At 39.5% G+C, this 16,911-nt stretch overlaps 1 protein-coding gene and 2 pseudogenes across 3 annotated transcripts in view; all 3 read right to left on the bottom strand.

The window, feature by feature from the left end:
• Positions 1 to 10,445, bottom strand: part of LOC147860532 (uncharacterized) — a 32,788-nt gene extending 22,343 nt beyond the window's left edge. For 2 of the 3 annotated variants that reach the window (XM_087324259.1, XM_087324262.1), the window contains exons 1-8: positions 10,263 to 10,444; positions 7,440 to 7,556; positions 7,230 to 7,325; positions 6,558 to 6,610; positions 6,365 to 6,461; positions 6,033 to 6,230; positions 5,801 to 5,915; positions 880 to 943 (exon numbers count right to left, since the gene is read on the bottom strand). In XM_087324259.1, the coding sequence (XP_087180385.1) occupies positions 880 to 943; positions 5,801 to 5,915; positions 6,033 to 6,230; positions 6,365 to 6,461; positions 6,558 to 6,610; positions 7,230 to 7,325; positions 7,440 to 7,556; positions 10,263 to 10,334 (812 nt within the window). In that variant the 5' untranslated portion in view covers positions 10,335 to 10,444. Of the gene's footprint in view, positions 1 to 879; positions 944 to 5,800; positions 5,916 to 6,032; positions 6,231 to 6,364; positions 6,462 to 6,557; positions 6,611 to 7,229; positions 7,326 to 7,439; positions 7,557 to 10,262 lie in introns of all 3 variants that reach the window. The other variant, XM_087324260.1, reaches the window with a different exon arrangement.
• On the bottom strand, positions 2,026 to 5,326 carry LOC147860533 (uncharacterized; annotated as a pseudogene).
• A 2,423-nt stretch (positions 10,446 to 12,868) lies between the features above and the next one.
• LOC147860531 (putative TPR repeat-containing protein At2g32450 pseudogene) lies at positions 12,869 to 15,538 on the bottom strand (annotated as a pseudogene).
• Positions 15,539 to 16,911: the final 1,373 nt, after the last annotated feature.

Raw genomic sequence — 16,911 nt, 5'->3', positions numbered from 1 at the left:
ACCATATATAAGTTTCTTATTTAAATAGACGACAAAAATTGAATGTGTGTGGTTTTTAAGAACTGAATACTTCAGATTGCATTATATGTTTCACAATGTAGATGGGACGAACAGGATGGCAACCTCAGGAGATACAACATATAGTGGTATCCCATATTGTTTGGATTAAAGCCTTGGTCCCAAATGCCACTATTTCAGAACAGCAGTGATAATGACCGAATTAGACATCATACAACAGTTTCACTTTTGAGTCTTTCAAGAAGCAGTTTGACTAAGAGGAATCTCAAGAGAATGGTACTAAATGGTGACAACATGGTTTCATTCCATAATCTTGTGAGTCATGCTATATGACCCTTCCAGGATAGCATGGAGACCCCACCCACTCATCCTCCACGAGAAACCAATGTGAATATTCATGGGAAGCACAATACATGGGGGAAGCAAATGCACTCTCTTGAGAAAAATATGACATTCGATTAGATCATCTCCACTATGACATTGTTCCCTCACTAGAGCAGATGACATGGACCCACAATGATAGTTCTTATCTCTTTCATGCCACCTGCTTCTAGTGGAGACAAATAAAGTGTTGTCTCAAAGACAAGACAGAATTTAAGACGTAAGCTCTTGTTTGGTCTTAGAGGGCATTTTGGCCTTTTAAAAGACATCGATATATCTTTCTTTCTTGTAATCTCTTGTTTGGCCTCATAAAAAGATGTTAAAATAGCTATCTTGGTGAAGAAGGCTTTGCCCTTCCCCTTATCCTTGGAAATGGATGATTATGGTGTTGCCTCTTTGAGAATTATTTCCCCAACATCCATGGGCATAATGATAATGAGCATACAGCAAGAAATCTCATAAAGATAAAATAGTTTTTACCTCCTATCCATTGCAAATGCAGCAAGGGGTTGTTGAGCCATAGCTGCAATATCAGATATCCATGCTGAAAATGTTGATCAATGACAACAAATTAGATGAATATCCTTAAGATAGAACTCCCCATTGAATTATTATATTCCAAATACCTAGGATAGAACGGATCATTTAAATTATATTATGACATACTTGAACCTAATAGTTGCAAGCACAATCGACCACTTTCCAATATTTTATCAACCTTTCTTTTATTAAAGTGGAATTACAAATTTCAGGTGTTCAATTTTACAAGCAAGGATTATTTTACAAGAACTGAGGCAACGATAATGAGCCTAGAACATGACTCTTTAGCTGCATAATATCATGCAATTCTTCTTATGGAGACCCAAAGTTATACCAGGCTACCAGATTCTTCTCAAGGGTGTATGGATCCCCATTTTGTGTTGATTTCCATCCAATCCCCCTCAATTAACCTCCTTTTGTGTTGGAAGATATGCACTTAACTTGATTAGTTTATAGCACACAAATAAAAAATTTGCGGGCTGCATTCATTCCATCTTCTAGATTCATGAATGTGCACAAGGAACACTTCAACGAGGGTGGCTTCTTCATTTTTCAGTTTGCAACATCTTTTGAGACTGCGTCATTAGTTGCATGCATCTTAGTCTACCATCGTGATTTATCAACAAACAGGATCATGTAATACTTGAAAACTAAGCTAAGCATCAATGAAGATTCCTTGTGCATTTCTATAGCTTACAAATTTTGACATAACAGATAGAAATTTAAAAACCCAAGAAAATCAAACAGGCCTTGATAAGTTATTGCAATGTAGATTGTTATAATACAGAAGAAAATCATCAGCCTGAATGGTTGGGCCCTAGAGGATCCAACAGAATTTTCCTTTATTGCTCATGAATATCTAATAGACTTTGGCTGAATCTGCTCTGAAGAAAAGGACATTATTAGCCTCATGATCTTCACAACTAGAAATCCAGAATAGGTAGCAAATATGGAACAACTATTGTCCAAGAAATTGAGCACAAACAGCCATCAAAACCTTTAATGATAATCACAACTGCTGTGATTCCATTGTACAGACCAGTTCTTAATTTCAACCATTACAGGTTCGCAGAAAACTCATGACTGCTACAGAATAGCCAGGTGGATCACAATTCCCTCTTCTTCTATCAATAAAAAAACAGCAATCGCATTCCTCTCATCGGCATTTTTAAAAAGCCCATGTGAAACTGATTGTTTCCATCATATATATTGCAATTTTCTGTAAGGAAAATGTTCATAAAAACCTTTGTTCACAATGTATTGCTCCCAGTTGAATTTGACTACCATACACTTTTCGCGAAGATTGAATACAGATTTAAGGAATAGATCCTCTGCCTGTCAGTATGCAGCAAGATAAGAAAAGAAGAGACTCGTACATAAAATGAAAGGGGTTTCAATTTCATAAGATAAAGAAAGAAAGATATATTAACGTCTTTTAAGAGGCCAAAATGGCCTATAAGACCAAATAAGAGATTACATCTTAAGTGTTGTCTCATCTTTGAGAACAAATCAAAATAAAATAAATATTACATAGTAAATATAAAAGTAAATAACATGAAAAGAAAAGAATGAGGGAATCTGGTTTTTGGCACATGTGAGAGCCTCAAGTTAGGTATATTGTAGCTTTTGTCTTCGAAAGATCTCTAGCATAGGTCAATTCAGAATGGAAATGTCTCCGAAGCGAGGGAAGCACCTACAATGGCGGGAGATAATGGCTTTTATCTGTCGATGACAAGAATGTCGAGGTCGTGGTCCATGGGGCCGAGGCCTATGTGCACGGCAAATTGTCATTGCCCGATCAATTGTAACCCCTTTGTTATGTCCTGGTCTAAAGCCCATTTGTGTATCCCAGGGTTAACTTCTAGCATTAGGAGTGATGGGGCTAAAGAAAGTTGCGATTGTTCTTTGTGATGAGCTTGTGTGGCTTTATTCTTCAACAACTTTTCCCGATGTCTCTTGAGCTCTAGCAAGAAAAGTCCTAGGCATCGTTGGCCCGCATATTCCATTACCTTGTGTAGTGGGCCAAAGCCTTGTTTAAAGAGGCAATGGTATCTCCCTCTGATTTCATAAAAGACACTACAATGACAAACATAGTGTTCTTCAGATTCCACTCCTTGGTGACACAATTAGCAAATTCTCTCTTCAAGAGGTAGTCGTGTATATCTGCCTACCTCAATCTGTAGCTGACGTGATGAAGTTCGCAGCTGCCCTATCACATTATGTAGCACATAGGATAGATGTATGTCCATATAAGGTGGCATGATGACAAATCCATCCTCCGATGTATCTAAGAAGTGTGTCTTATAGTGAGCCATCTTTGTACCAAGTGGTATTTTGGGGTTGATCCATGTTATCTTGTTTTCCAAGTTAATAATATCAATTCAGATCACTCTATTCTTTTCCACTTTGGTCATATTTAGATGGGGACAGTCCAAGCTATATTGGAACGGGGGTAGTGCATTTATACTCATGCCATGTGACTCGAACCATTGCTGCATTTCAGCATACCAACAATGAGTGTCTCCATTTTCAGCCAATTGTTTTGATGGGAGCTCCTAAAGACGTTGGATAAATGTCACTAATCAGAACAACGCCTCAGTTATTATAGGTGCTGCTCCCATCTCTGCCCGGATTATATCGTGGAGCACCGATGCTTTGCTCCTTATCATGTGAGCAATCATTGACACTAAAGGTCTCTCTAAATCTTTCCAATGATTTTCCTTGTTAAGACTCGGTCCCCATGTCTCTACTCCATAGAGAAGAGTTGGTGTGACAAGTGTATCAAATAACCATAGCTTAGTCCGTGGCTCTTGGAACTGCAAATGTGCACATTGTCTCTCAAGAGCACCAAGGGCTGCATATCCACGAGAAAGTCGAGCAACCTTTGTCCGTACAAAATAGTTTTAAGGCATTTAGATGTCTTTGTAGTCCCTCCAGAGAGTCAGAAATCAGCACAATATCATCAGCATATAGTAATATTTGTATAGCTATACCTACTAGGTGTGCTCCGGAACCCCCAAATCTCTCTATGTACTGTGATACCTCATCTATATAGAGACCGAAGAGTGTGGGGGATAGTGAGCATCCTTGCTTCACGCCAATTGTGCTAGCCACCTCCTCTAACAAGCCCTTAGAAGACCGCACTTTTCCTAACATAGATTCATAGAGTGCATAGATTCCCCATTGCATATCTATTGGAACACCAAGGGCTTCTAGCCGCTGCATAAGCTGAGCACGTGGCACAGTGTCAAAGGTTTTTCGGAAATCTACAAAGCAGCAATAAATCCTCTTATTGTGGGCTCTGCCCTCCTCAATAAGGGCCCGGAGGGTGAATATGTGATCCAAAGTTGTGAACCCCTTCCGAAAGCCTGCTTGTCCAATTGAACGGCAGCCATTTTGCTCTGCCCCATATACTCAATTCTGATTCTAGAATCGAGCCATATAGTTTAGCCAAGTAATGGCCAATCATGATTGTCCTATAATTGCATGGCATCATGGGGTCTCCACTCTTGAGGATTGGCACAATGGTATGGTGAGTCCATCTAGTAGGAAAACCTTCACACATGGCTCTATTAAATACGTGTGCTAGCAATGGGAGCAAGGTGTCACGGCCATAGATAAAGTGCTCACCCAACAATCCATCATGATCTTGGACCTTCCAAAATTGTAGCCGATCAATGGCATTTCTTACATTTTGCGGTGTAAAGAAGGTTGATTCATGTGGGCGTATAAAGAAGGTTGCATTCGGGTGGGGAAGAGGAGGCTGCCCTGGGATATCATATAGAACCTTTGCATATTCCTGCCACACCTGAGGTGAGGTCAGTTGTGTGGTGGGTTGCCTCTCATTAAACATTTTCCATGCTCGTTTACTCTCTTGTCCTAGAAACAAGCGATACAAATGATCTTCAAATTTAGCCAAATACAATCTCTTCTTCTTCCTGATGAGGCGTTGGAAGGTTGCTCTCGCTTGGTTGTGTGTATAAATGCCCCGAGTTACATCATGCTGCAAGCATCTCCTTGTATCACGGCATTCCTCATCATGCCAACTATTTTGTATTACTCTACCAAGTTTGGGGGGATTGGCCGTTGTGTGAGGGAAGGCATTTGTGGCTGCTTTATGCAATGATTTGGATAAACCTTGGGTAAGTTCTTCAAGGGGTGCGAAAGGATCCAAATCTAGCATGCCATTGTATACACCACAACTATACACATCAATTGTCTCGCGAGTGAATAGACACTTAGCCAGCCACTCTCCTTAAGCATATACATCGTGTGTGCATCCATCCTTTACCTCAAAGCGTAGATATGCATGATCAGCTGCCAAGCCAATAGGTATTCCCGATATAGTGAACACTTTTATTTCAGGTATAAGAGATGGAGATCTCATTAGATAATCGACTGTGCTTGCACCCCCTTTATATCAAAGTAACTCAAGCAAGAAAGAAAGAATAAAAAAATCTCTAAAACGCCATAATGACCTATGATACCTGACAGAGATTATGATAGTTTATGTTAATTCATCAATATGAATAACAAGAAAAAATGGCTATGCGAACAAACCAGAGATTAAATCTGAAAGTATCATCTCATCTTGGAAAGCAACCAAATAAAGTAAATTACTACAACTTCCTAGTTACCCTTGCAATCCTTCAAGAATTTGGGTAAGGGTAAACACATTGACATTACAATCCCTTGAGAAAGAATATGGGCAAGGATTAGTGTTGATTCATTTCTAGTCAATGAAATATTATAATTCCGCAATATATGTAGACTCAAAATAGTTGACACAACTTTTCAATATCTGAAAACACAAGGCATAATCTCCCTTCAAAATAATAAATAAAATGAAATTTTAACTTACCACCATTTCCATTTAATTGTGTACGTAAAAGCTTCAAAGAATCTGTATGCCAGAGCTTCAAATGACCATCTTGTGTACAGGTTACATATGTTTGTATGGTATTTAGCTTTATAATCTAAAAAATGCCAAGATATTTAAGTCTTCGGCATGAAACTAAAGTTGCACTATCAGGGTATGTTTTCTTCCACATTTCTTTGAGCATAATAATTCAATATATACTATAGAATCTTACCTTTTCAATCACAGGTGATGGTCTCATTATTGTGCTGCTCGCTCCCTTATGATGTTTATGAACTAAAGTTGGAGCTACATCATCCTCTTCTTCCTCTTCAGATTCTGAATCTTCAGAAGAATTATCCGCGGGCAGTTCTTGAGTTTTTAACTTCATATATGATGCAAACTCGGCATGTAAATCATCCTCTTTAGATAGCTAAAATGCAAAGGAGGAGAAAAATGTTCAGATATTGAAATATGAACATTACCCATTTAAAATAATATATGTGCAGGATAACATTTTCTGATCGAACACAAACTTAAACCCCAAACCAGAGACACATACTTTACCTGCTGCAGAAGTGTGAAACTGGTAAAGTCATTCCAATCCACCAAACCATTGTTATTGACATCAACTTTCATAAACAGTTGCTCCATCTCGGTTTTACTGAGGGAAACAAAAAGCTATTTGAGCTGATACGCAGTACTAAATTCACAAAGACAGAAAATTAGATTTGTTCCATAAAATAGTTTTCATTAATACCTCATATATGCAGCCACATCATCTATATTCAAGCACATCGTCACAAATGCTTCCTATTTGAGGTGAAGAACATCAAATCAATATATTTCCAGGTATAGTGGCTTTCCACATTTAAAACCGAACTCAAGTTTCTCACAAAACCGAGACATATTCACTTTCATGTTGTGAGGAAGGGAAAGAAAACAAAACAAATATTGACAAAAACGAAAATGCTGTTGGAGAATGAAATGGCATATAGATATATTTTCACATTTGTTACACAGAAAACCTTTTTCTACATTTATACAAGAAAACTCACCAATTGAACATATAGTTGTATTAATTTCAAACAAAAAACAGAAACAAGAGATCTACAATCTGCCGTACCTCAAATAACTCTAGTGTGTTAGTTATGGTTACTGTTTCTTTCAAAGACAGAAATTAGAATCTATCCAACTCAAGAATCTTACATGTATCGGTAATGAGATTCTTTGGTCACTTCTTTTTATTTACTTTGTATGTAGACACATTTATTTTTATTTTTATCATTCACAAAGACAGGACAACGTTTTAAAATGTAATCTCTCTCTCATTTAATCTTATAGGCCATTTTGGCCTTCTTAAAAGACATTCATCCATCTTTATTTCTTTCTTCTTTGTGAAACAATTTTTGAGAAATAAGCATTCAGTTACCTTGTCTAGCTTATTCTTAGTAGCTTCAAGTGATTCAAATGCCTTCTTCAACTCCTTTAATGCACGCAAAGTCAAGAAACCAGGTGGCCTTTGTTGCTGTTATTTCAAATATTGGTTTTGATATACATGTGTTACATTAAGTCTATTATTCATCCCTTTTGGATACTAAATGTTGGTTTTGAACCAAGTTTATAGGTTCAGGAAACATACTGGTGAAGATTCTGCCGGAAAAGTAAGAATATTAACTTTGTCAGGAGTTGTTCCCTTCAAAAGTGTGATTGGTCCCCTTTCTGCTTGCTTTTCCCGCTCACTTGCATGGAACTCTTGCTGAATCTCAAAACGAAATAAACATCTTACTTAATACATCATACTTTAGGAATTATATATTATCAATACACTCAAAATATTGAGTAATGAGTCCCTTGCCCTTCACCAGGAATCATGATGTTTGGAGAAAGCCTTATATAACCCCATAACAGTTGAATTAAATGTATTTAACTTACCCATAATGCCTAATTACCATGGGTGATGTACCACTTTCTTTCTTTCTTTCTAGCTCCAATCTCCCTCTCTAACCTATTCAACGTAGAACATTTATCTCCCAAGTGATAAAGTTCCCAATCCCCCCGATGTGGCAAATGGGTACAATTTACTTTGAGCAAATTACCATGGGTGACATTATCGCATAAAACGTGCATGCATGTGCTACTTACACGGAACTACAGGGAACCTGAACCAAGGAGGACATGATGCCATGTGACAAGATTCTTTGGACCACCTTGTAAATCTCCTCGTGTGAATTCCCTTAATATAAAAGTGCACAAAGATTGGGGCAAAGAGAAAGATTGAGGAGGCGAACAATCCTAGGAGGCGAAGATTAACGCACAAGATTAAGCTTTATACACAAGAATGACATAAATTGCACAAGGTTAAGACTAAAATGTCATCATATTAAGAAGTAGACGCTAGTTTATTCAAGAAATTCCTTTATAAAGTGGGGATTAGAAAATAATCAATGTGAGTAAGTACAACAGTGGTAGTTACAAGATGATCATGGGAATAATTCCTTCATATGCGCTAGCAAATATTCGAACTCTGCATCTCTTGTACATAGTCAATGGCACTAATCACTAGGCCATTTACTTTTGCTTATTATATATTCCTTTTTATATATACATCTTTAAGATTTCATGGTGGTTGTTGGGGCCTCTTTTTGTCCCCTTTCTACCTTCAGGCCCGCCACATCACGACAACGTCCCACTTTCTCCAACTCCAATCTCCCTCTCTTAACTATTCAACATAGTGGTAAAGCTCCCAGTCTCCCAGTTCAAAGTCTCCTACAATTGAAGACAAGAAAAGTAGAGACACATAGCTATAGGACCCATAAGTAGTTGGAGAAAATGTAACAAAAAGAAAATTTTATTAAAATATTCTACATGGTTAAACTGGCCTATGAGACCTAACCAGATATTACAGCTTAAAATGTTGCCTCATCTTAGAGAACAAACAAATAAAAATGAAAATAAGGTACCAAGGAATCTCATTAGCCAAGCACTTTAGATTCTATACTTAAATAGACTGAAGCTTTGCAAGATCTTCAACATGAACCACTTCCGATGGAGAGATCTCGGAAGTAAGGGATCACCTTTCAGTGCAAAATGATAATGGTGACCTATGTACACAACAAATTTCTTTTCCCCAATCTATCATAACACCTTTGAGTGTCCAAGTCAAGACCCCATTTGTGTCACCCTTGATTGACTTGTAGCATTAGAAGGAATGGAGGTAGAGAAAGTCACGATGATTATTTTTTGTTAATCAGTTTTGGTTCTGGTTTTTGTCTTAAAACAACTTCCCTCTATGTCTGTTGAGTTCTAGCAAGAACATTTCCAAGCATTGGTGAGATACGAGAGCAAAAAATTGATAGAGATATTAATGCCATTTGAGAGGCCAAAATGGCCTATGAGGATGAGCATGAGAGTACATCTGAAAGTGTAGTCTCATCTTTGAGTGAAACAAACCAAAATAAATAAACACAACTGAATAAAAGTTACCAAACAGCCTCACTAGCTAAGCAAAATAATACACTTACTTGCAGTAGATATTCATGAAACTGCACCTTCAAACAATGTGAATGCAGTTTACAATAAAAATATGACTCTACGCAATCTTAATACCATGTTAGAAGTATAAATAAGAATGGAGAATGATATAAACCAATAGGACCAGAGACATTCTCTGTGCTAGACTCTTACTTTGATTAAAATGTTTAGCATCATCTATCATGTAGAAAGTACATGTTGCTAGATCACAGTTTGATGAGAACTGATAGTGGGAAGATGGTGCAAACCAATCAACACACTATCTTTACAACTATAAATTAGTTCACTCAACTGAGAAAGAGAATATATAGTGCATGACAAATTGCATTCAACGAAAAAGCAGGAGAATATATTACCAAAAAATAAATCCAAAGACGAAATCACAAAAAATGTATCCAAACAAGAGGTGGCTAGAAGAATGTAACAAAATAAATTATCCCTACAAAGAAATAATTGGTCGTAGGGATTGTCCAAAAATGCGTTCAATATGAACCGCAACAAGTGAATTGAAGAAAGATATCAACAAAGCAATCCATTCAAAGAAGATACGATCAAAACAATACATCCGGTGAAGTCAAAAAATGCATCCAAAAGAGGATGATCTCAAATGCTAAAACTGCAAGCATTTAATAGGAAAAAGAACAGGTTTTTATTATGATCATATCCATTAAAGATGGCCTTCTCTCTTTGTTTCCTCTCTCTCAAAAGCTATAATCACAAGCATTCAATAACAACAAAGAAAACAGGTGTCCACTATGTTCATATCCATTAAAGAGTATACTCTCTCCCATCTCTTTCATACATACATACATACATTCATACATACATACATACATTCATACATACATACATACATACATACATACATATATGATATATACATACGTGTGTATATATATATATATATATCATCTCTCTGATTTCTACTCACAGCAAAGCTTGAGCGACGATTTCCTCTCCATTTCACGACAACGCCACCACTGGATGAATCGAGCGACTCCATGAGTCTCAGGAAAGGGAAAGGAAAAGGGAACTTAAAAAGCTCTGCGGATGCACGGCATTTTTCGTCTGCGAATTGGAGGAGACAGAAGGTGGTCCTTTTCCTTTCCTTTCCCTTCCCTTCTCCGGGGAACCGATTGTCATGCAATGATAAAAATAAAAACAATGTTACATAATTTGGAAGCCTTCCCTCGTCTAAAGTATGTATACACATGTGTCATATACATACATATACATATAGCCTATAGGTATAGTCATATAGATCATAGTTCCTAATATTCGCGTACGTCCAATTTACTGGACGTACGCGAACGTTTGCAAACGTACGCGTATGATACGCGATATTCGTTTGGCTTTTTTTTTTCTTTTTTTGACTTTTTTTTGGTTTTTTTAATTTTTGATATTCATAATATTTTGTGAATAGAAGTGACATCTGACACACATACACACACTCTCTCTCTCACACGAGAACTGACAGATTTTCTCTCTCTACAAAATCTAGATATCTAATATACATATTACATACTCCCTCACACAGACAAAACCCATAGCTCCTCTCTCTCTCTCTCTTTCTAGAGTCTAGATATACACTCAATCACTGTCTCCTCACACAATCATTGTCTCCTCACACATGCAAAACAGGGCTTCTCTCTCTAGACCACACACGCTCTCTCTCTCTCTCTCTCCCCCTCACACACACACACACTATGTACACCATATACACCATATGTATATATAATATATCTATGTACCGCGTATGGATTTCAATCATACTTGGAGCCTTTTCACGTATGAGTATGATACGAATATTGGCGTTTGAGTATGACACGAATGGGACGTATGGCTAGAACTATGATATAGATATATATAGATATACATACATATATACATAGAGATATGGATATAGATATAGATATAGATATACACACACATGACACTAAAGAGAGTGATGGGACCCAAATGAGCATTAGGGCGGACGTTGCAACCGAATGAATTCCCGGACCTCTCAAAGTGACCATCCGGCTAGACACGACACCCAAACGAATTCTTCAATGTCGCAAATACTCTACTCCTCCTTGTCTTGGATTGTGTAATAGTCGTTCTTGCGTTCACATCGGCTTGTAACTCGCTTGTGCGCCTTCGGAGACATAATTATGATGCATGTTGTAGTTGTCCGAGGACATTATCCCATCATGCAGAGCTTTAACCAAGGCCTCGTGTGATGTGATGTAATTGTTCTCGATTTGCATCTCATTATGAATGTGGCTTTGATATATAAGAGATTCATTGTAGTAGCCCAAGGGGAACTTACCCCCGCATGGAGCTTTAACCAATCAATCTTGAGATATATGGAGAGAGGTGGCATTAATTTTTTGCCCCTATGCTCACATGTAGATTCATCCCTATCTATAAAGGGTTTTGTCCAATGACGTGATACTAAATCTAGCCAATTTCGCACATACACATGCACATTTGACTACTATTGTCCTTGTACATAGGAGATGTGTTGTGGAGCATTATCTTGCATAATTGCAAGCGTAAGGACACGATACCATGGTGTGGTCTATGTATGGCAAAATTTTATTACACGAGAGTGTGTGTAATGATCTAAGAAATAGTTTGGAACGCCTTTAATTGGAAGCGAGATCTTCAGCAATTTCAAGCACAACAATTGAAATAAAGTCCTACATGTTAAAGTAGAACATGAAAGCATTGCCTTTGTATTTCCATAAGATTTCACTATCACATCTTTTATGTATAAATATGAGGCACATTGCATAAGGTTGTATAATAGCTTCTATTGCATAATGTTACTCTTGTGTATCAAATGTTATGTTCAATTAAAAAAAATCATTTATGCCTTTTGGTCGAGATCTTGTGTACTAGTCCTTCATTGCACTGTTCACTAAAAAAATGATAACTATAAATATAGTTCATAAATGTTAAAACATATTAATAATATTATCCTAAAAGCGTAGAACTATTGCGTCACTGACAATGAGTGCTTCACCAATCTAAAGAAAAAATAAAAATTGTTTACATGATCACCAATCATATGTCACATCCATCCCCACGTAAGTAGGCATGGATGTAAGCAACATGGTGACAATTAGTGAATGGGGTGATCTTAGGTTGGCAATGCCCTATGGTTCCTCGTGAGAATTTCCAACAATAAAAGTTTCAAATAGATTTTCTAAAAGTAGCACAATAATATCAATCAATGCCCACACACAACTTGTAGCTATTAGATCCTATATGCCAACAATTCAAGTCCCAACATAATAAATCAATTATCAAATTCGACTTATTTATTGTGTAAATGAATCTAAGTTGGTACTCCTTGTAACATTTGTGACCATTGGCAGCAAATTTTGTTATTCCATATCCAATTGTGTTATGATTAATGGCAATTCATACTTTCTAGTACATGACTGATGAACAAATTGTTGCCAACCAACACTCGACATAACCAACTTGACACACTTCTTCAATGAAAACTTCCTTGATAAAGAAGGGCACATTGGTTGTTTTCATTAACAAGTTGTTGGATGTTGACGCAGAAAGTAAGAGTATTGCCTTTTTAATACAACATACTTGAATCTATATTCATAATATTGATATGCATTCAATTTGTCTTGTGTGTCAATGACCTAGACCTAAACAAACATAGTTTCTCTTTCATGGCCTCGGTCTCACTACTTAACTCTTTAAAATAATATTCTGTCCTTTTAGATGCACATTGAGGAACCTTGCCTTCACTATAGCACAAACAACAAAGGTTGAAATTCAAAGAAACTTCTTTGAACCAATGTCCGGTGATAGGGTAGGAGCACACATCGCAAGTTTGCCCATAATGTCGAACATTGTCACTATTCTCCAGCTTAGACACCAAATCAAGGATCCCGAAACCCGAATTAGGGTCATCAAACATTGACACAAACTCGGAAAATGACATGGTAGATGCCGGGTGAAGATAGCTTTTGAGTTTTCCATCAATTCTTGTAGTTGGGAAGTAAATAGCTCTCAACCATCTTAAATAGAGAGACACATCGGATTTAAGTACCGAGACCCTAGCTAAATCTTTCGAGGGAGACCGCCGCCAGACGAGTGCATCAAACACGACCATCTTTCGTTTGTCCCTAGGCCCCGAGCAAATGGGCGCGATCAACGCGAGGAACATGCCAATGTCGACCCGTCCCGAGTTATACGCACCTCCCTCTAGCACGCCCAAAATGTGGCCATTGATAGCTTTCACCGCGCATTGGAATGCGAGTGGCTTCAAGAACGGTAGAAGCCTTCGCAGGATTTGCTCGAGCTCTTCCTTGCGGATCGATTTCACACTGTTGCCAGACGAATTGTCCGAGACGATGGGCGGCGGCCACACGTGCCTCTCGACGAGCTCTTTCTTCGCATTCCGTACATCGCACCGGCCGAGTTGAGTCTCCCTCTGGAGTCGTCGGATTTCAAGGGCCAATCGAAGGTATTGGCGGGGTGTCGTGTTTCTGGTCGCCTGCTTGAAGCATGAATCCTCCTCCACCACAATGGCATCCTCCAGAGCAATGGCATGCCCTAGTGATTCATCAATGGAATTTGCTTCCCCTTTCTTGGTAAGGATGGAACCAAACCCTAATCCAACCCTAGTTGGTAGGCGTTTATGATCCACCCTCTTGAGATGCATCAAAGCATCATACAGCTCTATCCTATTGGTCATTCTAAATGCCTCTTCCAAGGACTTCCTAGCCTCCTCTGGTTCTCCAGCACCTAAGAGAGACACTGCCTTATTCAGCTGGGCCCTCCAATGGTTGGGTTGCAAGGCCAAGACTTTTGTGTACATCTCTGCCGCTCTCCGGAACCTTCCGATGTCTCGGAACAGGCCCCCGAGGTTATACAAGGCATCCATGTGATCGGGCTTCAGGTCGATCGCCTTTTGGAACTCATGAATCGCCTGCTCATCGTCACCCATGGCATGTAGTGTCGATCCGAGGTCACAATGTGCATCGGCATAGTCACTTTTTAGGAAGATGGCTTCCATGAGTGCTTTCTCGGCAGCCCGATACTCCCCCACGCCATACAGCGCGCTCCCGAGGAGCTTCAGGGCTCGATGGTGCTTCGGTTCTCGGATGGCCGCTTCTTTATAGTGTTTGCTAGCACTAAGGAGCATGCCCTCGGCTTCTAGGGCAACCCCTAGGTTGAGATGGATGTGTGGAAGCATGTAATTCCATTGGCCATGTGTCGAGGTGTCGGCTGCCTCTAAGGCCGACAAGTAATGTTTCTTCGCCTCGGCTGGCCGGCCGAGCGCGTATAACGTGTTCCCGACCCGGAAATGCGGGCGCACATCGTTAGGTTTCACTTCATTAGCTTTCTTGAAGCTCACTAGAGCTTCAGCATAGAAGGCATGGTCAAAGAGGGCTCTCCCTAGACCCATCATGGCATCGAAAACCTCCTCGGACCCCTTCTTGTTGGACCTTGTGTCGGCCGCTTTCGCGTGAATCTCTGCCCATTCTCTTTGGAAATCTGCATAATCATGGCCAAGCTCCTCCCAATTCACAGTCCTCCTCTTGCCCTCCTCCTCCATGGTGATGATGGAGGGGCCTTTCTTTATTAACCCTGCGTGCAATTGTTGTCTATGATCACCAGAGCTCTCTTTCTTGACCTTGGATGCAAGTTTCTCCTCCATGCGGTAGATGATGCCATGGAGCTCTTCCAGAAGGTAATGGGTAGCACTTTGGTGGGGTACATAAGCATTGGATTGGCGATGGAAACTTCTGGAATCCGGATCTTGGTGAGGCTTTCTGTGTGCTTGATCAGATTCTCTCCTTTGAGGCATAGTGGCATTAGAAGGAGGAGGATGAGCTTGATGTGCCATGGCCTTGCTACCATTACTACTGTTGGAAGCAGCATCAATGTCGAGCTCCAAATGCAGAGCATCGAAGTCGCGGTCTATGTCACCGGCCCCGTCCTCGTAGGTGCGAAGAAGGCCATGGAAGCTGAGCCCTAACCTGTCGATGAAGCCTTCGTAGGTTCGGAAGACCTCGTCTAAAATGGCGGTGATCTGAGATTGGCTGAAGCGGACGCGGGGGTTCACCGCGGCCACCAGGGCGGCCATTTCTCCCCTGCTTAGCCGGCCATCCCGGTTTGTGTCGAACCTCTCGAAGATCTTCCGGACCTTCAGCACGCGCAGGATGCCGCCTGACACTTGTTGTGCAGGCGAGGCATCGCCGGTCGAGGAGGAAGTGGTGGGCATGGATTGAGGGAGTGGATCAATTTGATTGAAGGAGAAGAGAGGAGCAGAGAGCTATGGAAGAAGAAAAAAAAAGGAGAGATGGATCAGAGGAAATTCTCCTGCTCCTTCTACTCAAATCTGATATGAATGAAGGAAGGAATGGCCTAGCCTGGTTTCTCTGTCTCTCTCTCTATCGATCTATCGATCTATCGATCTATCTATGCATCAAATATGGTCATTCCTTTTGTAGCATGCTACCTACCTATCCAGGTGAATCCTGTATCCATCCCTCCCTCGTGACCATTTTGTGGGACGGATTCACTGCAGATTTGCAGGTCCGCCATCGATCTCATCTCTTTTCCCGATTTTCCTCGCGCGCTAGTACTAACTTTTTGAGGTTTCCACTCTTCTGGCTCCAGAATCTGGTCCATCAGAGCCTCTTCATTATCCGTCTCTCCATATGTATTAGGGTTTGTAATGACCTAAATTCAGTGTCAGCTAAACTGATGCATTCTTGTTGCTCCTTGCGCGAAGACTAAATTAGGATCCTTATTATTGAGTCTGCATTGTTGTTTGTTCTCCATTATCTGTCTCTCCGTATTAGGGTTTTCTGTGACCTAATCCAATGTCAGCTACCTAACTGATGCATTGTTGCTCCTTTGAGAAGGCTGATTAGAATCCTTAAATCATTGATGCATTGTCATTTCATGAATAAAATCAGCATCTCAGAGACCGGAAGTTGAACGGTTATGTCATGAACTTTGTCCTTCATTATCCGTCTCTCCAATATTAGGGTTTTGTATGACCTAATTCAATGTCAGCTAGCTAACTGATGCACTGTTGCTCCTTGCAAAAACTCATTCGGATCCTTATCATTTAGGAATAAAATTAGCATCTTGAGAACGGATTTTGAACGGTTATGTCATGTTTGTGCTTGATTAATATGCTTTGGAGAAAATAATTGTGTACATTAATGAGGGTTTAAGCCATGTGAATCTTTGTTGTTAATCAATCTTGGCAAGCCTTATAGGCACTCACACTTGCCCCATAATCACGTTATTACGATGTTAATTAGCCTAGGAACAAAAGGATTGTGTTATTATGATATTAATTAGCCTAAGAACAAAAGGATTACGTTATTATGATGTTAATTAGCCTAGGAACAAAAGGATTACGTTATTATGATGTTAATAAGCCTAGGAACAAAAGGAACGCTAATTGGGTCATTCGCAAAACTTGGATGACATTCTTGTGGTACATGACAGATCTTTCTCATTTATACACCAAGTGACCAATGCATTGGAACTTGGCACTCAAATGTCACTCATTTGTACTACTTTACTAGATACCAATGCAA

This window comes from Azolla caroliniana, unplaced genomic scaffold, assembly GCF_043228905.1.
Source record: "Azolla caroliniana isolate FFs.n. ecotype wild unplaced genomic scaffold, voAzoCaro1.0.p SCAF_9, whole genome shotgun sequence".
Taxonomy (NCBI): Eukaryota; Viridiplantae; Streptophyta; class Polypodiopsida; order Salviniales; family Salviniaceae; genus Azolla; species Azolla caroliniana.
The sequence above is the reverse complement of the archived record's forward strand: the minus strand, read 5'-3'. Positions and strand labels throughout refer to the sequence as shown.